At 42.0% G+C, this 27307-nt stretch overlaps 1 protein-coding gene across 1 annotated transcript in view; it reads right to left on the bottom strand.

Moving 5' to 3' along the window:
• Positions 1-27307, bottom strand: part of LOC132830282 (double C2-like domain-containing protein beta) — a 264612-nt gene that overhangs the window by 38808 nt on the left and 198497 nt on the right. The window contains exon 6 of the mRNA XM_060847825.1: positions 22153-22310. Coding sequence (XP_060703808.1) covers positions 22153-22310 — 158 coding nt within the window. The remainder of the gene's footprint in view (positions 1-22152; positions 22311-27307) is intronic.

The following is a 27307-nucleotide window of genomic DNA, read 5'->3' as shown; positions in this document are numbered from 1 at the left end:
TCCAAACTATTGAAAGCATTTTGAGGTGTTCCCATGTCTCTATTGGACCAATTGAATCAATATACAATACGAATTGTTCGGGGCCATAACAACGTGGGATATGATGAGTCAGTTAGGAGAATGTGGCAAGAGTAAAAATATCAAATTTTCAACAGTAAGGATAAAAGTCGGGTTTTCCACTCAAGATGCTCACAGTGAGATGACAATCTTGCTAGAGAGTGGTGAGGGACCTATTGGCATGCATTAACATCTGATTAATACCTAATCTCACCTCATTTATACTTTCTCAGGCAGTGGAGAGAAACTAAATGAAACCAGTTCCCAACCGGAAAGTCCACATGGGTAACTGGTGGCTGCAGCTCGCTGGCATCGTCACTAGTCCTCCTTCTTGGCCAGCAATCCCCAATCTCAGGGGGTATTTCATGGACAAAGTCCTCCCCCCATTACCCAGTCCAGAGAGGCTGGCATCAGACAATCATCAATCTCATCATCATGACACATCTTTGACTTACTTAAAATGTGGTTCTCCACTTCAGGGTTACACTTTAGAGCTCTCAGATACCTTACACAGCAATACTGCTGCCAGCACACTTTCAGCACATGGACTAAGAACCAGCACATGCATTAGACAGAGCACAGCTCAGGGTTTGTCACTCGCTTTCTGAGCTCTCACTCATTCATTGCACACCTCCCTGAATGCTCAAAACATCTGTGTTTGCTTTGCCTTTTTGTGCATTGCTGCCTCATTCAGGAGTTAAAGCCAATAACAGTTCTGATTTGCCTCTTAAGACAAACACAAATCCAAGCAGCCTGTCATGCTTGCCAGCAACATCGGTCAATGCTGCTGTACGTCACCATGTTACAACAATGTCACCCTTACAGCAGCTTTTGTAGCAAACACACAGCATGTGCTTACACCAAATCTCTCCAAGTTTGTTGAGAGAAGGGGAGAAATCCTCAGTTAGGTCCAGGGGACCTTCATCAATCGGGGCAATCGTCATCATCATCATCATCAATGGCAGCCCCTCGCAGACAAGAATAATTTTCTTCCACTCTCATGGTGAGTCTATAGGTGGCTGATGCAGCTACCGCAGGCTCTGTTACACTTGTGCAGGAACTTGGTTTTGGGAAGGGATAGGTGGGACATTAATGTGGCAACACGCTCCTTTTGCTGCTTTCACCTGACTTCCATTTTTTCCCCGATGGGAAGACTCAAACTGCTCAATGCCTTCCTGGATGCTCCTCCACTGTTTTGGATGGCCTTGGGCCAGTGAAGCACTTCCTCTGTCCACCTGGGGCTCACCTGCTGTTTTGGAGCTGGGAGTAGAGCACCTGCTGGGGAGTCTTGTGTTGGTCATACAGATGACGTGCCCAACCCATCACAGCCGATCAAGGGGGTGTCAGTGCCTCGATGCGGGAGATGTTGGCCTGGTTGAGGCCTGGTTTTAGTGCATCATTCTTTCCAAGACATCATACAATCTCAGTCCAGAAGCTTAAGGAGTTCAGGGTCAGGGGTACAGTTCATTATAGTCCAGGGGGTGGGCCACAATTAGTCATGCAGGTCCACTGAAAGCAGTCTAGAGATTAACAGCAAGTCAGTCACAGAGGTGCACAAATATCAGGCAGGGTTTTCGTCACTCTTCAGCTTGGGGTATCCTCCCAGTTCAGTCAGAGGGGTGGGTTATGGCGATGTGCTTACTGAAAATCAAGGGGGATTACCAGGGGGTCAGTACTGTGGTGGACAAGTTGGGGAAAGTAATTGTGGGGTTTAGAGACTGGGATGCAGAAGGGGTAGCAACAAAATACATGAGGTGGAATACAATGAAGCATCGGGAGCATAGGTTTCTGTGGGGTGGGGAAGGGTCATTAAAAGACACCAGCAGCCTGGTTTCAATGGGGATGGGGAATTAGTGTAATCATAATGATGTTTGACATAACTAAGGTGCACGCTTGGGGCTCAGAGGAGTAAGGCAGAGAGATAAAGACAAAGCAAACGTCTGGAAGCTCAGAGTTTTTGGGGTTGATGGGGATGCAATGCAGGAAGAAATGTGAAGGTTTGTGGAGGGAGGAGGGGGTCACTGAGATAACAGGCTGTATCAGCTCACGAATGTCCAAGTAATTATCCCTGACCTAATGCAGCTGTACTCACTGCTGTTGTGCAATTAACTTTCTTGTTATCCAAGAACAGTGTCTCTTCCATAGATACTGTCTGTGCTGTATCCTTTACTACTCATCGCTAGATGGGTCTAAGACAGCAAACCACCAGGAACAATCCCTACCACATTTGGTCAATGTGTCAAATACTACAAGGTGCCAGCAGTGGCCATTGGGAAAAATATCACAGTGAGAATGGCAGATATTCATCTCCAAAGGAAGTTAACAAATCAGATGGGCGATCATGCCAATTCATAATAATTTCATGGTCACCTTTATGGAGTTACAAATCACACAACACCAGGTTATAGTCCAACAGGTTTATTTGGAAGCACAAACTTTTGGAGCGCTGCTACTTCATCAGGTGGTTGTGGACTACTATCACCTGATGAAGGAGCAGCGCTCCAAAAGTTTGTGCTTCCAAATAAACCTGTTGGACTATAACCTGGTGTTGTGTGATTTTTAACTTTGTACACCCCATTCCAACACTGGCGTCTTCAAATCATGGTCACCTTTATGGAGACGAGCTTCCAAATTCAGATTTGATTAATTGAATTTAAATTGAATTGAGCTGCTGTCGAGTGATTTGAATCCATGTCATCAGAAGGCCTGGTCCTATAGATGACTAGTCCAGTGACATTACTTCTAGACAACCATCTCCTCACATTATGCAGTAAATCTGAAATTGTTTGACAAGCGAATTTGTATGAATACTAACAGAAGGAAGTTTTAAAGTAGAAAATTGTTTATTTATCTGCAAGCTGCTAATGCAAATCAAGCTGTGCTGTATAAAATATTAGCACTTTGAGTATTTCAGTACTGCAGCCAGGAAGATAGCATAATGTTCTAATGTGCAAATTTCTATTCCTGTAAAAGCAGGTGCTGAAGTATTAAGTTTATTCTTACTTAGAAGCCTTCGAAGTGTAGGTGAGTTACAGCGTCACCTTTATGGTATTTAGGAATAGGAAAATAACATATGTGAGGAAGACCTTAAACATCAAATTGTTGGTCTGTCTAAAAACTGAGGAACGTGTTCAGTGTGGATGGTCATTAAATCAAGCAATGATCAAAGATTAGACTGTCCAAAATAAATTGGTTTTCCATCGGATAATTATTCACTTGCTGACGCAAAATGGAAAGGGCAACAAATCACAATAATTCTCTTGATTGTTCAATATGAAAAACCAAGGGCAGAATTGCAAGAGGAGAACACAGCCCAATACTGCAGACCTGAAAGCGTGCACTAACTCCACTGGTGTCAGGATCTGCCACACGTCCAATTACAATTGCCAGTGTGTGCAGCGGGCACACAGTCAACATCCCATCACTTGGCAGGGGTGGGTAGGCAGTACCAGCCTGCATCATCAAGTGAGTTAATTCTAGTCTAGGAGCAGGTGATATAAGGTTTGCTTCTGCAAACACCCAGTCTGTGAGAGACCTGGTGCTGCCCAGGGGAAGTGCTCATCTGCCTGCAAGAGCCATCATCGAAATGTGATCTGATTATTTATTATTGAATTATTTGATATTTATGTTGACTTGGTGCCTTCATCAGGTGACCTCTCTATCACTCCCTCTTTCATCTGTATTGGCTTTTCTTTCACCTTTCTGAATGCTCATCACTGCTTTTTAATTGCCTAATATTTCCAGGGCAGCCATTAACTTAAGGGAAACAGAAACAGAAACCTAGAAAAAAGGTGCAGGAGGAGGCTATTTGGCCCTTCAAGCCTGCACCACCATTCAATACGAACGTGACTAATCATGCAAAATCAAAATCCCATTCCAGCCTTCTCCCCATAGATCCCTTTAGTCGCAAGCCCCATGTCCAGCTCCCTCTTGAATATATCTAACAAACTTGACCCATCAGCATTCTATGGGAGACAAGTTCATGGATTCGCAACTCTGAGTGAAGAAATTCTTCATCTCAGTCCTGAATGACTTACCCGTTATTCTTAGACTGTGAACCTTAGTTCTGGACTTGCCCAACTTCAGAATCATTCTTCCCTCACCTAACCTGTCTAATCTTATCAGGACTCTATATGTTTCTATGAGACTCCCCACCCCTTATTCTTCTAAATCCCAGTGAGTACAAGCCCCGTCCTTCTTCATATGTCACTTCCTTCTTTCCAGAAATCAGTCTGGCGGTCTTTCGCTGGACTTCTTCAATAGCAAGAATGTCCTTCCTCAGACTAGGAGACCAAAACTGTACACTATATGCAAGATGTGGCCTCACCAGGGCCCTCTTTAACTGCAGCAAGACATCCTTACTCCTATTCTCAAAACCTCTCGCTATGAATGCCAAGATGTGGGCAGCACGGTGGCACAGTGGATAGCACTGCTGCCTTACAGCGCCAGAAACCCGGGTTCAATTCCCACCTCAGGCGACTCTCTGTGTGGAGTTTGCACATTCTCCCCGTGTCTGCATGGGTTTCCTCCGGGTGCTCTAGTTTCCTCCCACAATCCAAAAATGTGCAAGTTAGGTGGCCATACTAAATTGTCCATAGTGTTAGGTGAAGGGGTAAATGTAGGTTAATACATTAATGACTGGGACAATGGAATTGAATGCAATATCTCCAGATGACACTAAGTTGTGTGGGTTGGTGTGGACTTGTTGGGCCAAAGGGCCTGTTTCCACACGAAGTAATCTAGTGTAGTGTATGTCATTAGCTTTTCTCGCTGCATCTGCGACTGTTCCACCATGACACCCAGGTCTTGTTGCACCTCACCTTTCCCGAAGGGTCCACCATTCAGGTAATAATCTACCTTCCTGTTTTTGTGACCAAAATAGATAACTTCACATTTATCCACATTATATTGCATTTTCCAAGCATTGGCCCACTCAGCCAGTCTGTCCAAGTTACTCTGTAGCCTCTTAGTATCCTCCTAACAGCACATACTGCCACCCAACTTAGTGTCATCTGCAAATCTGGAGATATTGCATTCAATTCCATTGATACAGTCGTTAATGTATACTGTGAACAGCTGAGGTCCCAGCACTGAACCCTGTGGTATCCCACTCGAAAAGGACCCGCTCATTCCAACGCTCTGCTTCCTATCTGCTAACCAGTTCTCTATCCACATCAATACATCACCTCTTATACCATGAGTTTTAATTTTCCTTAGTAATCTTGTGTGGAACCTATTGAAAGCCTTTTGAAAGTCCCAATAAATAACATCTACTGATTCACTCTTGTGCACTCTACTGGTCACATCCTCAAAAAATCCCAGGAGATTTGTCAAATCTGATTTCCCTTTAATGAAACCATGTTGACCAGGACTGATTCTGTTACTGCATTCTGAATGCTCAGTTATTACATCCTTAATGATTGACTCCAACATTTTCCCCACCACTGATATCAGGCTAACTGGCCTATAATTCCTCAAGTTTTCTCTCTCTCCTTTTTTAAAGAGTGGGGTTACATTAGCTACTCCCTCGGTGCATTGGAGCTCTTCAGAATCAACAGAATGTTGGAAAATGATCACCAATGCCTCCACTATTTCCAGGTCCACTTCAGTACTCAGGGATGAAGAGCATCAGACCCTGGGGACTTATCAGCTTTTAATTCCATCAATTTCTCTAATGCCATTTCCTGACTAAGAAAGATTTTCTTTGGTTCCTCCTTCAAGCGTGACCCTTTGTTCCCCAGCATTTCAGAAGGTTATTTGTGCTCTCCTTAGTGAAGACAGATCCAACGTATTTGTTCAACTGACCTGCCATCTCTTTGTTGTCCATCATGAATTCACTTGATTTGAATGGCAAGGGATCTACTTTTGTCTTTAGCAATCTTTTCTCTTCACATATCTATAGAAGCTTTTGCAGTCAGTTTTTACATTTTCTGCAAGCTTACTTTCATATTCTATTTTCCCTTTGTGAATTAAACCATTTGTCCTCTTCTGCTGAATTTTAAATTTCTCCCAGTCTGCAGGTTTGCTGTTCTCTCTGGCCAATTTATATATTTCCTCTTTGGCTTTAACACTATCCCTGATGCACAATTGTTGAAGTTCATCCATATGTTCTTCAAATGTCTGCCATTGCCTACCCACTGTCAACTCCTTAAGTATCCTTAGCCAGCTTATCCTAATCAATGCATACCACCAAAGAACTCTCCAATTCTCCCAAATTAAAGCTTTTTTTGTCAAGGTTTCCAAGCACAGGGGAATTGCTCATCTGGATTTTCAATGTCCCGGGCAAGTCACATGCTCCCAACTGGAATTTGGCAGTATCTGGATATGTACCTCCAGTCCACACTGCAGAAAGGATACCCTAATCAATAAAATGTCCAGGACATAGCTTCTGAGTTTAAATGTTTGTGCATTTTTATTAACACTACATTACTTTGATGGTAATTAAAGAAGGCAAGATGAAAATATATTCAATATCTGTCTAATTTATACAAGTTTCCTGCAATTGTTTATAAAAAGTCAAACCATTGTTAGCTTATGCAAAGGAACAATTGTACCCCCATATTACCCCAAATTCAACCTGGAAGTCACAATGAGGTGCAGGGGGCATTTTATAGGGCAGGAATAGTGCAGGGTTGGCACATTCTGCCATATTGGCATATTATAATGTATAATGAAATATAGCAGAAATGCATTTATGTAAGTGTGATATCTGGCAGAAACAAATGCACTTAACCACTTATTACCTTCTCAGAGATTAATCAAAAGCACTTAGTCATAGAGTCATAGAGATATACAGCACGGAAACAGACCCTTCAGTCCAACTTGTCTATGCCAACCAGATATCCTAAATTAATCTAGCCCCATTTGCCGGCATTTGGCCCATATCCCTCTAAACCCTTCATGTTCATATAATCCATCTAGTGCCTTTTAAATGTTGTAATTGTATCAGCCTCCACCACTTCCTTTTGTAGCTCACTCCAAACATGTACCATCCTCTGTGTGAAAAGGTTGCCCCTTATGTCCCTTTTATATCTTTCCCCCCTCACCCTAAACCTATGCCCTTTAATTCTGGACTTCCCTACCCCAGGGAAAAGATCTTATCTATTTACCCTATCTATGTCCCTTATGATTTTATAAACCTGAATAAGGTCACCCTTCAGCCTCTGATGCTCCAGGCACCCCTACACTTCTTTTTAAATTCTAACCCTAAATCCCTCACACTTGAGACACTTTGAACAATGTTACAGGAAGCCTACAGCATTTATAATATACATTGCATGTTACCAAGCTCTTTCAGTCTATTGGAAATGAGATTTTGCATAACAGGTTTCAAAGTAAAAAGAATAATGCTGTTCATGTCATGGGTACTTCAGCATCTCCAATGCTTTAACCTTTATGAAAGATTTTCTGATTTTCATTGAGATGTTTTCACTTTTTATCCTTATGTAACTGAATCACTTGATGTTGCCAAAAGGCTGACCTTGTTTACTGATTCCAGCTTCCTTACATATGCTTTTGGATACTCAACACATGGTATGTTTGAGCTTGTGCTGGGAGATTTGCCAAATACTCTTAATTTGTTGCTTGATTTGAAATATTGAGAGCTTGAAAATATTGGTAGAAAAAGTGGCCTGATGATACCAATAGGCAAGAGTTTCCTATGGATTTCAGAACCTTGCTGTCAGGATCAAACAATGTTGAGAAACTTACGTGAAGGAGAATTTAATGGCTGTTTCTGGGAGTCTCGACACAACTGCATAATCATCAGGCAGTTAGCTGTCCACTGTCAGGGATTCTGTCCCAGTATGGGCAGAGATTCTACCTCTAAGACATATAGGTCAATTAAAACAGTGTTAAATAGTCTGTGGGTATGGAATAATACTGTTGTTGGGTTGACTGTTCTTGGGTTGAGAATGAGGGAAAACATCTTACCTCTCCTAATTACAATTTTATAGGAACTGCCTATCAGGGTAATGAAAGAAAAGGTGAGATAAAAATATGAAATAATAAAAGGTAATTTAGAGGGAGCATTGCGACAGAGAGAAATCAAACATGGAAGAACTCTTTAAAAGACAATTGTGGCTTTAAGGACAAAGTTCCACCTTTTGAAATTCACGGCAGGATTTTGGATCATATTAAAGAATGTTGAGGTTTGAAGCTGTCGACATTTGCCATATATTAAAGTTAATAGAAATCAGTAAGTTATTTTGAAGACTGCTCATTTGTTAGACTCTAAAATATTTGCATGTGTGTGCACTTTTCTGCCTCAATCGCCTTGCTGTTTATGACCAGTAAATGGAAATTAAAGTGAAAATTTACAAACTCAGAACATCTGGAATTTTTATTGACAGCTAATAAATCAGTTGCTTATAGTCATGGTCCATTTCCAGCACTGCTGATTTCTATTATGCACGATTTGGCTCTGAGACATTTGTGAAAATGGAAACGTGATTTAGAAAACATGCTGAAATGTGGGAGCTGCTAAACAGCTTTACATAGAATGAGTTAAGCACATAGTGGGAATTCGAAATCCAACCTGGAAGTCACAATGAGGTGCAGGGAGGATTTTATAGGTTAGGAATAGTGCAGGGTTGGCACATTCTAACTGCAGTGTGGGAAGGCTTGATGCTGGATTTCCTGCCTGGATGCCAATTGATCCCCTTAAGGAAGAAGTTAGTGCTCACTGAAGGAGCTCATTCCACTTCACTGGTATTCAACCAACAATGGCAGGACAAAGGGAGGGAAATAATGAGCAAATCCTAATGGGTTTGCTTGCGACTTTCCAAGTGGGGAGGCACTCAGTCTGAACAAGAGACCGAGCATCATTAAGAAAGTTTCAACATACTTTGCTTTCATCTGAATCCTCTCTGACATCCTTCCTTGATAGCCACCTTGCAATCCCATCCCACTGTTACCTTTCTCCAGGAATTCCTGGTGAAAGCCGAAGTCAATTATCAACAGCAATGGTAATTGCTAATGGAAAGCTGCCAGCCTCTGATTGTCTGGTCAGAGAGGGGTGGGATGACCACACTCATGGGGACGGGAAATGCAGCAATTCAGTATTCCCATGGAGATGGGTGCCTAGGTGACACTATTCACATCACTGATGAGGGAACTGAGCCCCTCAGACTCCTTGAAAGTGGATCAGTTGGTCTCCCACTAGGCTTGGTGGTGAACGTTGAAACTTTTCCCATTAAGTTTCATCCCACATGTTGTTTTCAGAGTTAGAAGACAGGTCATAATTACAGGAGAATCTTTAGACATAATTCAGTCCCATTTAAGTTCACTTCCTTCAATATTCCATTCGAAACCCCTCTCTCTACATTTATAATGATAACTGACAATGTAAAGATAGTTCTATCTTCTGCCTGTGGTGGCACTGCAGCATCAGTAAAGTGTGAAAAGATCAACTACAGATTTACACAGGGAGTTTTCATAATAAATGTAGGACTTCATAATCGAAAATATTAAAGAGACCAATATTCAGTCGTAAGTTTTTAACACAGTGCATGATTAGATATATTTTTATTTAAACATTTCAAAAAGCATTTGAAATAACTCCACAGAGGCTGGTGTCCAATCACCAAGTCACTCTTCATTTACATGTGCACAGTATTTGACATGGGTCCGGTTTCCTCAGAACTAGCTCTCAGAGTGAACAGAACCTCAGATACACCTGTTTCGTTTTTTTCTTTAGTTCTACTCTCCTCATTAATACAAAAGTGGAGAGTTCTTCACACACTGATCGAGCTCCCTCAGAGGCAGATCTCAGAGAGAACAGAGCCTCAGACACTTTTGTTTCTACCTGTCAGCCAGGGCTCTCTGATTGGACCAGATTAACAGCCCCTTGCTGACCTCATTATAACCAACAGATCCACCTTGCTGACCTCATTATAATCCCTAAACCCTACCTCTCTAGGTTCAGGGACATAGCCCTATTCTTTTACCTGTAGTCTGTCTTGGGGCAATTTTGCTTCTCCAACTCAACCCCGGATCCAGGCAGCATGTACCGGCCTGTAGCCCGCCTCTTGCACCCAGAGTGTGTCAGAAGAACTTCATCCTCTTCTCTAGGCAGTAAAGGCATCAAAGGTGGTGATATCTGCCATGTCCATTTCAGACCCTAAAGTTTCTTTAGTGCTATACGGAGGGGGACAACCCACGGGTTCCGACAGCATTGTGTGGGGCCAGGTGTGTTTAGCTCCTGCCCTGTTTGAGAGGTTGTGGTTTTTCATATGGTCCGCGTGCTTGTTCAGGACCATTGCACCCACCCGAACTTTGTATGTCACTGGACCTGACCTGGTGGTGACCATGTCTCTCACCCATGCAGGGCCATTTCTGTGGTTTCACCATTAAACCTTATCTCCTGAAGTAACTGTCTCTCTCGCTTAGTGGAGTCATGTGTCGAGCATTAGCATTCGTGATGCCATTTCACCCTCTCCCCACCCCAACTCTGCACATGCAAGAGGGGTGGTCCCATCATCAAAAAGGAAGTGGGACAGTTTGGTATCTAATGAATCTGTAATCTGCTTCTTTAAGTCTGCCTTCAAGGTTTGGACTGCTCTTTCTGCCAGACCATTGGACAATGGATGGTATGGAGCTATCCTTATATGGCAAATGTTAATCAACTTTAGGAAATATTCCAATTCCCTGCTGGAAATTGATGGCCTGTTGTCTGTGACCAACAATCCTGGTAGCCCATGTATTGCAAAAGATGCTCACAGCTTTTCTATCATCATCCCGTGTTTGACAAATTAACTCTATGCATGTCCAACCACTTTCATTTCACTCAGGCAGCCATTTTCTAATCAAAAAAATGCTGAACCAATTAGGTGAATTTTTCTCAACCAATTTTGCCCCATCAGGCTTGGGCCTGAGCCTTTTACTATAATCAGTGGTAAGTAAACCAGCTGCTTCACATACAAGATCAGAACCAAAGTTGTACACTTAATCTGTAAAGGTTCCCAGTACAAGTTCTCAGACTAGCTGAGGTCTTGTGCAAACTCAAGGGTTGGCGTCCAATACTGGTGCTGTGATCACTAATACAGCTACTCTGGTATCGACCTCCATTAGAACCTGTGACCATTTAGCCAGAAGTTTATTTTGATTGATTTTGATTTGGATGTTGCTAAGTAATTTAACTGTTTCAACCAGATGTATGTCAGCTTTCCAGGGTGTGCAATCACCTGGATACTGGCCTATGAGCTCTCTGACCGAATTCAAACCCTAATGAGATTCGGTTGCTACCTCTAGTGAGCACACCGGCAGCAACTCCAATATCTTGCTGGCCCGGATTCTGAAGTAAATGTGAATGTAGGAGATATGGTCAGTAAGTTTGCAGATGACATCAAAATTGGTGGAGTGGTGGACAGTGAAGGTGGTTATCTGGACCTTAATCAGATGAAACAGTGGGCCTAGGAGTGGCAGATGAAGTTTAATTTAGATAAATGTTGCACTTTGGTAAGGCAAGCCAAGGTGGGAGTTATAAATTTAATGGTAAGGTCCTGGGAAGTGTTGCCAAACAAACAGACTTTAGGGTGCAGGCTTACAGTTCTTGAAAGTGGAGTCACAGGTAGATGGGATAGTGAAGGCAGCATTTGGTAATCTTGGTTTTATTGATCAGTGCATTGAGTGTGGGAGTTGGCTGTACGGACATTGGTTAGGCCACTTTTAGAATACTACATTCAGTTCTGTTCCCCTTGTTTTGGAAAGATGCTGGGAAACTTCAAAGGATTCAGAAAAGATTATGCTGGGGTGAAGGTTTGAACTATAAGAAGAAGCGGAATAAGCTGGAGCTACTTCCCAGCTGGAGTATGGATAGGGTGAATAGCCCATGGTCTTTTCTCCAGGGTCAGGGAGTCCGAAACAAGACAGCATAGGTTTAAGGTGAGAGGGTAAAGATTTAAAAGGGACCTAAGGGTCAATGTTTTCATGTAGAGGGTGGTGCATGTATGAAATGAGCTGTCAGAGGTGGTGGTAAAGGCTGGTACAATTACAACATTTAAAAGGTATTTGGATGAGTACATGCATAGGAAGAGTTTAGAGGGATATAGACCAAATGCTGGCAAATGGGACTAGATTAATTTAAGATATCTGGTCAGCATGGAAAAGTTAGACCATAGGGTCAGCTTCTGTGTTGGACATTTCTTTGACTCTAAAATGTTAACCATTTGGCCGAGGCATGACTTTGTGTCGGGTTTTGCTGTAGGCTGATCCACAATCCCTCTGTTCTGGATGTGTCCTGAGTGAGGTGATGCAATTCCTTCACTGAAGTGGTGTACCCCCAAACTCAGTTGGACTGGCAAGGGTGTCCACTTCCATCGGAATACTCTGTAACTCATATACTCCACTTGCTGCATTTTCTAATGATAAAGCCAGTTGTAGTAACTGGTAAAAGTCCAATTGCCTTCAGATAGGAAGCACATTTGCATAGTAACATCACTAATTCCACATACTAAACAAACATCTCTCAGCATCACATTAAAGCTTAAACCAAAATCACATACTTCTGCTGGTCGTCTTAACCTCATCAAAAATCCTGACATGGATTCCCCAGTTCTCAAACTGGTGAGTAAAACTGATAGCATCTTAGAATTAAAGGAGGCTTGGGGTCATAATATTCCTTAACTAAATCCATCAACTTTTGAAAGGTTTTAGTGTCTGGTGCCTTAGGAAATGTTAGACTTCTAATAACCAAAAAGGTTGTGGCTCCACACGCTGTCAGGAGAATTATCTGTTGCTTTTCAACAGTCTCAATGCCATTTGCCTGAAAAAGTAATGCATTCATTCCACGTTCTGGGCCCAGTCTTTGATGGCAGGATCAAACATGTCAAAATTCCCAAATTATGGCATGATACCAGAAATGCTTACGCTAACTCAAAGATGACTGATGTGAGCAGATTTCTTCATAAGCGTGTTTTTTTTTCTCTCATCACCACTGAAGTAACTCCAGAGACGGCAGTATCCTGTCACCAAGTCACCCTTTATTTGCATGTGTTTAGTCCTTGAAACTGATCCAGCTCCCTCTTAATCAAGACTAAAGTAATGCTGGAAAAGTACAGCAGGTCAGGCAGCATCCAAGGAGCAGGAATATCGACATTTCGGGCACAAGACCTTCATCAGGAATTCTGATGATGGACTTCTGCTCGAAGGATTGATTTTCCTGCTCTTCAGATGCTGCCTGATCTGCTGTGCTTTTTCAGCACCATTCTAAGCTTGACTGTAATCTCCAGCATCTGCAGTCCCCACTTTCGCCTAGCTCCGTCCAATCAGATCACAGAGTGAACAGAACGTCTGATACTTCAGTTTATATCTGTCAGCCAGGGCTCCCTAATTGGACCAGGTTAACTGCCTCAATTCTATGAGGTCCATCTGGCTGATCTTGTTACAATCATGACAGTGTTAATGAAATAATCAATTAATGATCTGCCTGTTCATTTATTTGAGAATCAGGAGCAGATTAATTCTTCTCTTGCATCAGGGCAATGAACTCCAATTAAAAACAAGCACAGGGCTTGATACTGTCAAACATTTTTAGTTCAAACTAAATAACTTTGCATTAGTTTAGCACAAATAATGTGAATGTGAAGCAGTTGCAGAAGGACATATTAAAAAAGAGTCAGTTGGGGGGGCGGGGGAGATGCTGTGGGGATTGGTCGGGGGAGGGGGGAGTCAGTTGGGGGAAGAGTCAGTCAGGAGGAGTGGGTGAGACATTTGGGTGGGGGAAGAGTTGGGAGGAAGGGGGAGTTGGCCTGGAGGTCTGTCGGGAGAGGGGAGGAGTCAGACAGTGGCGGGGGAGTCAATTGAGGAAGGGGGTAGTTGGTCAGGGGGATGGGGGGAGTCAGTCGGTGGAAGAGATTGTCAGCTGGGGACTGGAGTGGATATTACTGAAGGGCAGAGGTAAAGTAAGTCAGGGGGCAGCGAGGAGCCAGGTAGTGATTTTACTGATTGAGAAATATTTTGGAGCATTGTGCAAGAGATTGATGAATAAATGCACATTTTCTCTTTCCCTCATCGTGACTTTTGAATCTGTTCATTAGTCAGGAGGCTATAACAGTGCATTGCATCTCTTAATATCGTCGTTTTTCAAATTTCTCCCTCCAGCAAGGTTAAACTAATATTCATGAAGAGAACACACACTTCCACAAATCATTAAGCAAATGAAATAAATCAAATCCGTTACATTTCCAGTCAACATGCCCCATTTATTTCATGAGTTTCTCTCCAATCACAATACATCCCTACACTTTTTTTCCTGAATATTTAAGTGACCTCTCTATTTTTCCCTTTATCACAAACCTTGCATTTTTCTTTCCACCGACGTAAAGTGATTGACTAATACATTACAAGTAATGGGATTTGATTTTATATGAGTAGGGCCTTGGCTGATTTGCTGATACGTGCAATTTCTAGGGAGGTTCTGACATTCTTTTGACCCTAACCTACTTGTAAGTTGTGGAGTAAAAATTGGAAATACATCGTGCTTTAAAAAATTAATACCAATCTATCTCCTGATCAGGATTTCCAGGTGTGCTTATCTAATGGGATCATCAATCATTTTGACTCTCTGTGCCCTTTAGAAGAACATTTTGTCCCTTATTTCTAGACCAGTCTGAGAGAGACAGAGGCAAGAAGGGTTAAACCCACACCATTGATTTTTTCCACCTTCTGATGCTGCCTAGATTGCTGTGTTCTTCCAGCCGCCAACTTTGGATTCCAGCATCTGCAGTTTTTTTTGCCTCTTTGCTTTCTTTGGCAGCAATACATGCAGGCAGACTGGGAGAATCAGGATGGTATTGGACCTCAAGAAAGAGACTTTGTGGAGTGCCTCAGAGATGGATTCTTAGAGCAGCTGGTGCTGGAGCCCACCAGGGAGAAGGCAATTCTGGATCTGGTATTGTGTAACGAACCAGAATTGGTCAGAGACCTCGAAGTGAAGGAGCTATTGGGAAGTAGTGACCATAATACATTAAGCTTCAATCTGCAATTTGAGTGGGAGAGGGTACAGTCGGAAGTGACAGTACTTCTGTTGAATAAAGGGAACTATGGAGCTATGAGAGAGGAGCTGGCCAAAGTTCAATGGTTCAATACCTTAGTAGGGATGACCGTGGAGGAACAATGGCGGATATTTCTGTGTATAATGCAGAAGTTTCAGGATCAGTTCATTCCTAAAAGGAAGAAAGATCCCAGGAGGAGGCATGGGCGGCTGTGGCTGACGAGGGAAGTTAAGAAACATATAAAGTTAAAAGAGAAAAAGTATAACATAGCAAAGATATATGGGAAAACTGAGGACTGGGAAGCTTTTAAAGAACAACAGAGGATTACTAAGAAGGAAATACGCAGAGGAAAAATGGGGTACGAAGGTAAACTGGCCAATAATATAAAGGAGGATAGTAAAAGCTTTTTTAAGTATGTGCAAGGCAAAAAAATGGTTAGGACTAAAATTGGGCCCTTGAAGACAGAAACAGGGGAATATATTATGGGGAACAAAGAAATGGCAGAAGAATTAAATGGGTACTTCAGATCTGTGTTCACTGGGGAAGACACAAGCAATCTCCCTGAGGTAACAGTGGCTGAAGGACCTGAACTTAAGGGAATCTATATTTGCCAGGAATTGGTGTTAGAGAGACTGTTAGGTCTGAAGGTTGATAAGTCTCCGGGACCTGATGGTCTACATCCAAGGGTACTGAAGGAGGTGGCTCGGGAAATTGTGGATGCGTTGGTGATTATTTTCCAGAGTTCGATAGATTCAGGGTCGGTTCCTGAGGATTGGAGGGTGGCTAATGTTATACCACTTTTTAAGAAAGGTGGGAGAGAGAAAGCAGGAAATTGTAAACCAGTTAGTCTGACCTCAGTGGTGGGAAAGATGCTGGAGTCTATTATAAAGGATGAAATTACGGCACATCTGGATAGTAGTAACAGGATAGGTCAGAGTCAGCATGGATTTATGAAGGGGAAATCATGCTTGACTAATCTTCTTGAATTTTTTGAGGATGTAACTCTGAAGGTGGATGAGGGAGATCCAGTAGATGTAGTGTACCTGGACTTTCAGAAGGCTTTTGATAAAGTCCCACATAGGAGGTTAGTGAGTAAAATTAGGGCGCAGGGTATTGGGGGCAAAGTATTAGATTGGATTGAAAATTGGTTGGCTGATAGGAAACAAAGGGTAGTGATAAACAGCTCCATTTCGGAATGGCAGGCAGTGACCAGTGGGGTACCATAGGGATCCGTGCTGGGACCGCAGCTTTTTACAATATATGTTAATGATATAGAAGATGGTATCAGCAATAACATTAGCAAACTTGCTGATGATACAAAGCTGGGTGGTAGGGTGAAATGTGATGAGGATGTTAGGAGATTACAGGGTGACCTGGATGAGCTAGGTGAGTGGGCAGATGCATGGCAGATGCAGTTTAATGTGGATAAATGTATGGTTATCCACTTTGGTGGCAAGAACAGGAAGGCAGATTACTACCTCAATGGAATTAATTTAGGTAAAGGGGCAGTACAGAGAGATCTGGGTGTTCTTGTACACCAGTCAATGAAGGCAAGCATGCAGGTACAGCAGGTAGTGAAGAAGGCTAATAGCATGCTGGCCTTCATAACAAGAGGAATTGAGTATAGAAGTAAAGAGGTGCTTCTGCAGCTGTACAGGGCCCTGGTGAGACCACACCTGGAGTATTGTGTGCAGTTCTGGTCTCCAGATTTGAGGAAAGACATTCTGGCTATTGAGGGAGTACAGCATCGGTTCACGAGGTCAATTCCTAGAATGGAGGGATTACCTTACACTGAAAGACTGAAGCGACTGGGCTTGTATATCCTTGATGAAAATGTGTTGCTGGTTAAAGCACAGCAGGTTAGGCAGCATCCAAGGAATAGGAAATTTGACGTTTCGGGCATAAGCCCTTCATCAGGAATGAAGAGAGTGTGCCAAGCAGGCTAAGATAAAAGGTAGGGAGGAGGGACTTGGGGGAGGGGCGATGGAGATGTGATAGGTGGAAGGAGGTCAAGGTGAGGGTGATAGGCCGGAGTGGGGTGGGGGCGGAGAGGTCAGGAAGAAGATTGCAGGTTAGGAGGGCATTTCCCCTCCCCCCACCTTGTCTCAGTCGGTTCCCTCAACTCAGCACCGCCCTCCTAACCTGCAATCTTCTTCCTGACCTCTCCGCCCCCACCCCACTCCGGTCTATCACCTTCACCTTGACCTCCTTCCACCTATCACATCTCCATCGCCCCTCCCCAAGTCCCTCCTCCCTACCTTTTATCTTAGCCTGCTTGGCACACTCTCTTCATTCCTGATGAAGGGCTTATGCCCGAAACGTCGAATTTCCTATTCCTTGGATGCTGCCTAACCTGCTGTGCTTTAACCAGCAACACATTTTCAGCTGTGATCTCCAGCATCTGCAGACCTCATTTTTTACCCTTGTATATCCTTGAGTTTAGAAGACTGAGAGGGGATCTGACTGAGACATATAAGATCATGAAAGGATTGGACACTCTGGCAGCAGGAAACATGTTTCCGCTGATAGGTGAGTGCCGAAACAGAGGACACAGCTTAAAAATACGGGGTAGACTATTTAGGACAGAGATAAGGAGAAACTTCTTCACCCAGAGAGTGGTGGCTGTGTGGAATGCTCTGCCCCAGAGGGCAATGGAAGCCCAGTCTCTGGATTCATTTAAGAAAGAGTTGGATAGAGCTCTCAAAGATAGTGGAATCAAGGGTTATGGAGATAAGGCAGGAAGAGGAATGATCAGCCATGATCATATTGAATGACGGTGCAGGCTCGAAGGGCTGAATGGCCTACTCCTGCACCTATTGTCTATTGTCTATTGTAAGAGAAGTGTGGCAATTGGTCATGAGGAGACGCTATGGACACACCTCTTTCACCCTTGCTTTTATGGTCACCAGGACCAACCCACCACAGCCAAACATAACCACCATGTACCCCCCCACCGCACCCCCCCAACTTGAGTCCCAGGTCAAAGTATCATTGTTTTAGTTTACAAAAGTTGGTAAACCATGTTTGTGCACCAGTGTATTATTTCCAAGCGATTTCAATTTGATGGCGAGATAATATTTGCTTGTTCCTCTTCAAAAAAAACGTCAGCAGTAGTTACAACTGGACAAGTGTCCAAGAAGTTAGAAAGAAATAGTTCTAAACTGTTCAATACAACCCAGTCAGATGTATGTTAAGTGTTGAATATCACATGCTGGTATGGGTATGTTTTGGGCAGGGAATGAAGGGTGGCTAGCCCACCATATTCTCACCCTCTTAGAGGGTGAGCAGGCCTCAAAGCAGGCAACCTGGCCACTGTACATAAATAAATGACGGCACGGTGGCTCAGTGGTTAGCACTGCTGCCTTACAATGCCAGAGACCCGGTTCGATTCCAGCCTTGAGCAACTGCCTGCGTGGAGTTTGCACATTCGCCTCATATTTGCGTGGGTTTCCTTCGGATGTTCCGATTTCCTCTCGCATGCCAAATGAATTGGCCACACTAAATTGCCCATAGTGTTAGGTGCATTAGTCAGGGGGAAATGGGTCTGGGTGGATACACATCGGTGGATCGATGTGAACTTGATGGGCCAAAGGGCCTGTTTCCACATTGTAGGGAATCTAATTTAAAAATCAAAACAAAAAAAAAGTTAAGGGTCAATGCAGCTTGTTAGAAGCTCAATTCGTTACTTTGTCCTCAGCTTCAGGTGCCTTCCTGCATGGGCATACCTGTATCAGAGAATCCCTGCAACATGGAAGCAGGCCATTCAGCCCATTGAGTCCATACTGACCTTCAATAGAGCAACCCATCCAGAGCCACCTGTAATCTTGCATTTACCATGGTTATCCACATAACCTGTGATTGCCTGGACAATTCACCTGACCTGCACATCTGGATGGTGGGAGGAAAGTACAGCATGCAGAGGAAACCCACACAAACACACGAAGAATGTGCAAACTCTACACAGACAATCGCCTGAGGGTAGAATCGAGCCTGAGTCCTTGGCACTGTGAGGCAGCAGTGCTAACCACTGAGACACCATGCCGCCCTTGTGCTGTAGGGGTGGTAGTGCTCAATCTGGAACTCTTGGAAGTCATCAATAAACTTTGGAGATAAGACAATGACACTGATTCTGTGCCTCATGCCTGCACTGAGCAAAGTTCTGCATCAGTAGTTCAGTCGCATAATTTCTGTGCTGTAGGATATACAAGCAATCTCTCAGTGAATACTGGGTAATGCAGTAATTGACCAGAGGATGTAGATGAGGTTATAAACAGTGAAATTTCATCCAAAACTATTACATTTGATTATAATTGTAGCATTGGAACAGACATGCCACAGTTATAATCAATTGTAATAGTTTTGGATGAAATGTCACTGCTTATAACCTCATCTACATCCTCTGGTCAATTACTGCGTTACCCAGTATTCACTGAGAGGTTGCTTGTATATTCTACAGCACAGAAATTATGCGACTGAACTACTGATGCAGAACTTTGCTCAGTGCAGGCATGAGGCACAGAATCAATGTCATTGTCTTATCTCCAAAGTTTACTGATGTCTTGCAAGGTTCCACATGAGCAACAGTGCCTTGTATTTTCTGTTTTTATTTCATTGCAGGAGTTTTATAGTTGGGTTCAGTAATAAATAATGTTTTTTGGACAGATTATTTCCAAGGCTTTATAACGTGTCAAACACCTCTGACGGCTACAAGCTGAGAAGAGAATATTTTATTCTAAATGAATAATATTGCTCAATGGAATTATTGCAATTCTCTTCTGTCGATTAAGCTGCCACTGTTAATGAATTTGCTCTGTGACTGATAATTAGCTCTGACAGTGGAGTTGGCACAGTGCAATTATAACTTCTACATTAGATCAATTTTACATTCAAAATGTAAACCCAAAGGTCAAATGTTTTCACCTTTTATGCGAGGTAATGATCCTCATTTCCTAGCTGGGGAGGATGCAATCTTCTTGATGGTCAAGGCTGGAATTGTACTGTCAAAACATTTGTACGAAAGGATGCTAATAACATTGGAATTTATTGTCTTAAGCGCGGATGCCTAATTCAAATACTTAACAAGAAAATTTTTCTAAGGCGTAATCCCTACCAAACTGATACATATTGAAGAAGCTGCAAAAGTAGGTTGCTTTTAGACAAGAGAAAAGTGAAGGGATTTGGGAATATTAAGGCCAAAGTGACGGATATATGGAGGGAAGGTGAGCCTTGATGAAAACACCAATTAAGATATTGACCAAGTGATAATAGATACTGAGACTCAGGCAAAAGACTGCAGGGTTCAATACATTTGCCCAGATATTCTGCTAACAATAATGGTAAGATGACTAACACTCACTATGTTATGATATGAATCTAAATGAAAGTACTAGCATCTACATGCCTGTTCAGTTAAATGTGGATGGTCAAAAGCTCTCAAAAGATACCCCACTCTCCCACAGCATGCAATTCTGAGTGTGCTCACTGATAGACCAGTTACTGGAGTCATTATGACACATGGACTTCCACGCTCAAGCTCTCGTTCCACCGAAAAAAGCTAGTGCTGGTGTTTTTAGAAGTGAATCTATAAATCTGGCAAGTGAGTTTTGCCTTTGTGGCCTTGAAAAAAATATTTTCACCCGAGTGGAGTGCCATTCGCATAGAAGAAATTTCACTTTGCAAATTTTAAATAATAAGTTTGTTTTTACTTTTGTCTGTTGCCCATTACCTCTATCTCTCTTAATCACATCTATGTTTCCTATCCATTAATCCACTTTCCAAACATCAATTAAATGTAATTTTTATTGACTGCTCTGAAGCTTCTAGTTTAGACTCTGCATATCTCATAAGGAATCTCCAATCTGACACATTTAGAACTTTACTATTTCTTGCTGAATTCATAGACACCATAAAGTTCTCATGAAGGACTACACGTTGGAACAGAATTTACGCTGTAAAGCCATTGAAAGCTTTGTGGGCAGCTATCAGCAAGACAACTAGCCAGATACCATGCGCAGAATTATTTCTTACACTTTAATACTCATTCACTTTGTGCCCAAAGTAACTCATCTTCCTACAGCTCAATATCAGATATTATTGAAAGGTGAGTGCTTACCTCCATTAAATTAAAGGGTAAAATGAATTACAAACAATAAGTACAAATATGTACATAGACTGTATTTAGAAATAATATGTGCTGCAATTCATTTTAGCACAATTTTCCAAAGATATACATCACACATATAGGAAAGATATATTCTATCGTGGACAGACTAAATGTGCAGGGAAATGGAGTTTATGGCCAGCTCTGTTGGCTCAAGCTTCTGAGGGAGAAACAGGAGAGCACAATAAAGGAAGAGTGCTTGCTGCATTGCTGCAGTTTTCCCTCAATTATTTTGAAATCAAAACAAGAATCAACATCATACAGAATATAGCACGGTGTTTTGCTGGTGGCATTGAAGAGAGTTTGGCCTTTTTAGAAGTCCTTCAATATATTTGGAGCTCAATATTTACAATAGCTTAACAAAACTAACTATGCAATTGTCAAACAATTGTTGGGACAATAAGAGAAGGGATCTGAATGTCTGAAGGCCGAACAGTACAAGAAACATGTTGATGAAATACTGAATTAATTCAAAGCACGTTACTTTATTTTTTTTCAAAGCCACCGTCTCTCCAGGTAAGGAAACAAATACAACTTTTTATCTTTTGATTCCCATTGGATTTAGAACCAGATATCCCAGTGACCAAGTCACAGTGCATGACTGAAGTTACTCCTCAAGTATGTGAGTTGTAAGTGGTTACAATAGATTTTCATGCATCTGGAGAAACGTCAGTAATGTACTGTCAATGGTAAAATTTTCTCAGTGCTTCATTTTTCAAACTTAAACATGTTCTTAATGATGCACAGCAGCAACTTTTCCAATGAAGCAAGAAAGATTCTAAGTTGGTCTAATATCAACGAACTTGTAAAATCTTTTACAATAACATGTGACCAGCACTACAATATGTTCACACAAGCTTTTTTGTCAATTGAGCTACAGTTTCTCAAGAGAATTTTCCCGGGGTCAGAAATTCCTAACATATTCTCTCGTCTGTTACTTACATTTTTACGTAAGGATCAGAGTAGCCATTTGCATCCATAGCTGCTAAATGTGCACATCTTGCAATTCCAACTACAAGCCCTGTTTTCTGTGAGCTGTACTTTAAAGAGATGAGAATCCGTCCACGCTCCTCCAGTGATTTGTCCTCTGTTTTGTCTATCTGAAATGAGTTACAGTATTAAATTTATTACTTACTGAAAAATCATAGATATACCAGGATTAACATAAAAACAGGATACAGAGGCTTACTAATCTGAATTTTTGTTCAAATAATCAACACATTGCCTCTAGCCATAACTTGTTACTAAATTGCTTACATCAGACAGAGGCACAGCCTTTTATACTGAAACGGTAACCACAGTCCAATGTTTCTCTCCCCTTATACCCTGAATTTAAGCTCAGTTTGTGGTCTTTATGCTGTTAACACAGACATTGCATCTTACAGATAGGAGAGAATGAAGGCAAACAGTTTGCCCACACTATGCTTGCTGACTTATTCTTGCAAATGCACATAAGCAAGACTAGTTTAAGATAATTTTGGATCTTTGCACAATCAGTAACATTTTGTTTAGGAGACATACAATCAGAATCAAAATACCCAGCACTGTAGGGGCCTAGCAGGTAAGAGAAGGAACAGTGGAGATTTTTCTTTATATACACAATGTTCGACAGACAGTTTGAATGCCGACTACATCAACATCAATTTTATTTATTTTCTCATTCAGCAGAAAGTAACTGTTCTCGCTACTTGAGATCATTAAGCTTTTTGACTTGAGCAGTTGAAGCCTCTGAGATGGAGGAGTGGCGCTATCAGTCAAGTATCCTGAAAATAATAATGTCAGAACATTTCGCTATCCTGTCACACCCTAAGCAGGATTTACGAAAAGAATGAATGGAACAAAAGACACTTAATGATGTGCAACTGATTGCTGCACAAAGGTTAGGAATCCTAATGGGGTACACAGTGGGGAATTGAGATGATGGAACCATTTTGATTGTGCTGCTACCAGAAAACCAGCTCTGTTGGCTCAAGCTTCTGAGGGAGAAACAGGAGAGCACAATAAAGGAAGAGTGCTTGCTGCATTGCTGCAGTTTTCCCTCAATTATTTTGAAATCAAAACAAGAATTAACATCATACAGAATATAGCACAATGTTTTGCTGGTGGCATTGAAGAGAGTTTCAAATAACTTTGTTGGGATGTGGGAACAAGGAGATAACACTAGGGATGAATATTAACGTGCAAAGAATATTGAGATAGGGTAGACAGTGAAAGTCTTTTTCCTAGGATAATGATGTCAGCTTGTACGAGGGGGCATAATTACAAACTGAAGGGTGATAGATTTAAGACAGATGTCAGAGGCAGGTTCTTTACGCAGAGAGTGGTAAGGGCGCGGAATGCCCTGCCTGCCAATGTAGTCAACTCAGCCACATTAGGGAGATTTAAACAATCTTTAGATAAGCACATGGATGATTTTGGGATTGTGTAGGAGGACGAGCTGAGAATAGTTCACAGGTCGACGCAACATCGAGGGCCGAAAGGCCTGTTCTGCACTGTATTGTTCTATGTTCTATAGTTACATGTCCATATTCCATTACATATTTCATGCCTAACTCAGGCACTCCTACATGCATATTTACACCCTCTCTCCTTGCAAAAGAAGAAGTGATCACCACACAAAACTGACCTAAATGAGAAATAAAATTAACATAGTCATGAAAAGTAGAAGTATATTTGACTGTTATGTTACAAACTTCATCTTCATATTCAAAATACACCACAATAGTCATTCAGCAGTGGTGTGTGGGTAAAACTGGTCGCTGTCAAAAATGCAAAAATGGGCTCTGAAATATTGGCACTCTGTTACACCACACCTAATTTTATTTTCCATTGAAATCTGGGTTGTACAAGGCAAGTTGTCAGTTTGTTATCATGTACTTATACCAAATACTAAATCCACCCTCAAGTCATTATACAGTAGTCCCAAAATTCTTCTGATCTGAAGATGAATAATTCCTACTTGGAGATGAAACTGGAAAGGGACTCAATAATGTTAAATTTTAACCATTTTTGCTCCCATCAGAATTTACTTCAAAATTGGAACTGGTTGCTAAAGTTGTCTCGCCATAGCTACATCTGTGGCTTTGGACTTGTGCTGACAAGCAGTGCAAAGGCTTGAATCTTTTAAACATCCAAATTACTTCACAGACCTCTTGCTTTATAGAAAAATGGTGCATCTTCACAGAATGCCTTATTTCTTTTGACATTTCATGACCTTACGGTGAATTTTAACTACCGGAGGGATGACTGGCAGGGGCACCGCAAGCAAACTACTGTTTGTTTTTGCAATAGGCTTGGTCCATTTGGAGGAGCAGGCCTCAGTACTATGCAATGTCAGGCAACAGGCAATGTCAGGGAAGTGGCCTACCTTTGCTGCTGCTTGTTGGATCTGGACCATTGTCATATCAAGCTGCCCATCAATCACGGACTTGATGTGGGGAAGTTTCCTATTCCTGTTAGCCTTACAGAAATAATTTCCAACTGAACAATGCTGGTCATCTTTGGCTCTATTACCAGGTAAAATTTCCATATTAGAAAAGTCTGCTGACTGCAAGGGTGCAGGCATTCTATCCTTGTTGCTGTCACCTTTCAGGACAGCACAGTCAGTTAGGGAGCTGGTAAGCCTTCCTCTGCTGGCAGAACTGGGCAGTGCATTGACATAAATGTTCCTGAAACGAACAGCTAATGAAAAGTGAACCACCCGATGCAACATTCAGTAATCTTGCTGATTAGCTCCTTTAACACATGGAAGAATTCCTGCCTATCAGTTCCATTTCACTTCATATAAACCATTCTTCTCTACGTTAGAGTCAGAGATGATCGATCGCCTCAGCGGGTGAAGTATTTGTTGTGGGCTGTATTGAGAGACTTGAAAGAGATAAACCACAAAAGCAACAGTGACATCTGAGAATGTACTTGTCACATGCAACTAGTTCATTAAGTGTCAAATAGTTTTCAGCTCAATGATGTTGGATTGAATGCAGTGAAATGGCTAGGAACATTAAAGTGGGGTTGGAATTAATTGTGCACAAAACGTTTGAATGAAGCAAATGGAACAACAAATATGAAGAATAACACCAGTGTAAGAAACAGCACTCTCCTCTTAGATGAATTTGAAAGCAGAAACTCAAACTTATCCTTTACAGTAAAATAGTTGAAAAAGCCCTTTAAGATTGATTACTTAAATTGAAAGTTTTGTATTGTTGCCGCCTATTTTCTGATACTTGTTTGTAAGCGATCCCACAGAAAATAGTAAGCGAATTCCTTCTCTTATTTTCGATTGCATTTAATCTACAAATGTAGCATCAGCAAAAACAAAAATTGGCATTTAGCATTGGTGTAAATTCAACCCAATTCCAGTCATGTTTAGGCCAGTCACTGGAGTGAAGAGGACTCTTAATCCATGTCATTTGAGAACCTGTTCACACCTTGACATCTAATTTACACAATACAAGCAAGAGTAAAACTGAAATTGCTTCATATCAATGTTATGATTATAATGGGCTTTCATTGCAAAATTGATACCAATTGATTTAATAACTGTCATGCTTTATTTGCTGTATTGAAATAATCACTAATATTGTTCATTATTCCAGGGTCAACCTGCAATGTGAAATTGATCCTCAGCTTCGCTTCAAGACAAATCCTCTCCTTCAACCCATCTTCACTGCTTTTTCCATCCTGATCTCAAGCAAAATGGGAGAAGCTCTTAAAAATGTTTGTCAGATTGAGACTATTCAAATTCCTTCAATCCTGGAAGCCAACCAAAGCAGGCTTAGGACCATAGAATCCCTACAGTGCAGAAAGAGGCCATTTAGCCTATCAAGTCTGTACCTACCCTCCAAAAAGCATCTCACCTAGTCCCAGCTTCCCCCCCACCCCGTCAATATCCCGGTAACTCCACATTTCCCATGGCTAAGCCATCTAGCCAGCACAATCCTGGACGCTATGGGCAATTTATAATGGCCACTCTATCTAGCCCACACATCTTTGGACGATGGAAGGAAACTGGAGCAGAGAATGGGGAGAACATGCGAGCTCCACCCAGACAGTCACCCAAGGTTAGAAGTGAACTGGTGCTGGGGGGTAGCAGTGCTAACCACTGAGCCATTGTGTAAAGGCTTCCCACTACCCTTGCTGCATGTTCGCATCTTTCCCCAGCTTCTCTCCTATCTCTCCGAACACCAGCTCTGAGCAGACCTTGTCTCAGAAACTCACCTCACTTGTATTCCCACTAAGCCAGTCATCAACCAACATTCCTTCCAGTTAATTGACATTATTAACAGGCGCTGTCCTCAAATCATCCCTCATCATCACCCCCCTTAAAAATAAATACCCTGTCACCCTTTCTCATTGAAAGTGATAGCCTCAACTTTCAGCCTCCCATATATCTCCAAACCCTTTGAAAGTGGCGCCTCCTTCAAAATCTGTGCCCGATGTTCTCGCAATTCAACATTTGAATTTCCCAATCACACTTCTGGCCTGAAACAACACTGACATTGTCTTTATCAAAGTTACAAATTATATCAATTGTGATAAGCTATCCCCACCTCTTCCTTATTAAACAGTTTGCAACTACTAACACCATTATTATCCATGATTCTCCTCCATTGTTGAGCTATGTGGGTCAGCCTCCACCTGACCCCATTATTGTCACTCCATCCATAGCCAGGGAATCAACTAGACCAGCTTCTCTTCTTATTACTTCATTATTAACTCGGGACTCCCCCAGTAGGATATTTAATTGTATGCTCGCCTCCCCCACCCCATTTTTATCGCCATGGTACCTGTCAGTGAGTTCATCCAAAAAGATGTCAAGCTCCACATAAACACTGATAACATCAAACTCCACCTTACTCACTTCTCTCTCAAACTTTCAATTTATCAGACAACTTGGCCAAGATAGCAGGAAGTTCCTTACACCAAATATTGGGAAAAACACAACCATGTGCCCGATGCCCATCACAAACTTTATTCCCTGACGCCACCTCTCTCTCTGAAGCCATCATCTGTGCTTAAGCCAGATTATTCACAACCTATTTGACCATCCATTGAGCTTTTGATGCACTTAGTTTCTCCATTGTCAAATGTGCACCTT

The sequence above is a fragment of the Hemiscyllium ocellatum genome, chromosome 31 (assembly GCF_020745735.1).
Source record: "Hemiscyllium ocellatum isolate sHemOce1 chromosome 31, sHemOce1.pat.X.cur, whole genome shotgun sequence".
NCBI classification, from domain to species: domain Eukaryota; kingdom Metazoa; phylum Chordata; class Chondrichthyes; order Orectolobiformes; family Hemiscylliidae; genus Hemiscyllium; species Hemiscyllium ocellatum.
This window is presented reverse-complemented; position numbering and strand designations above follow the sequence as displayed.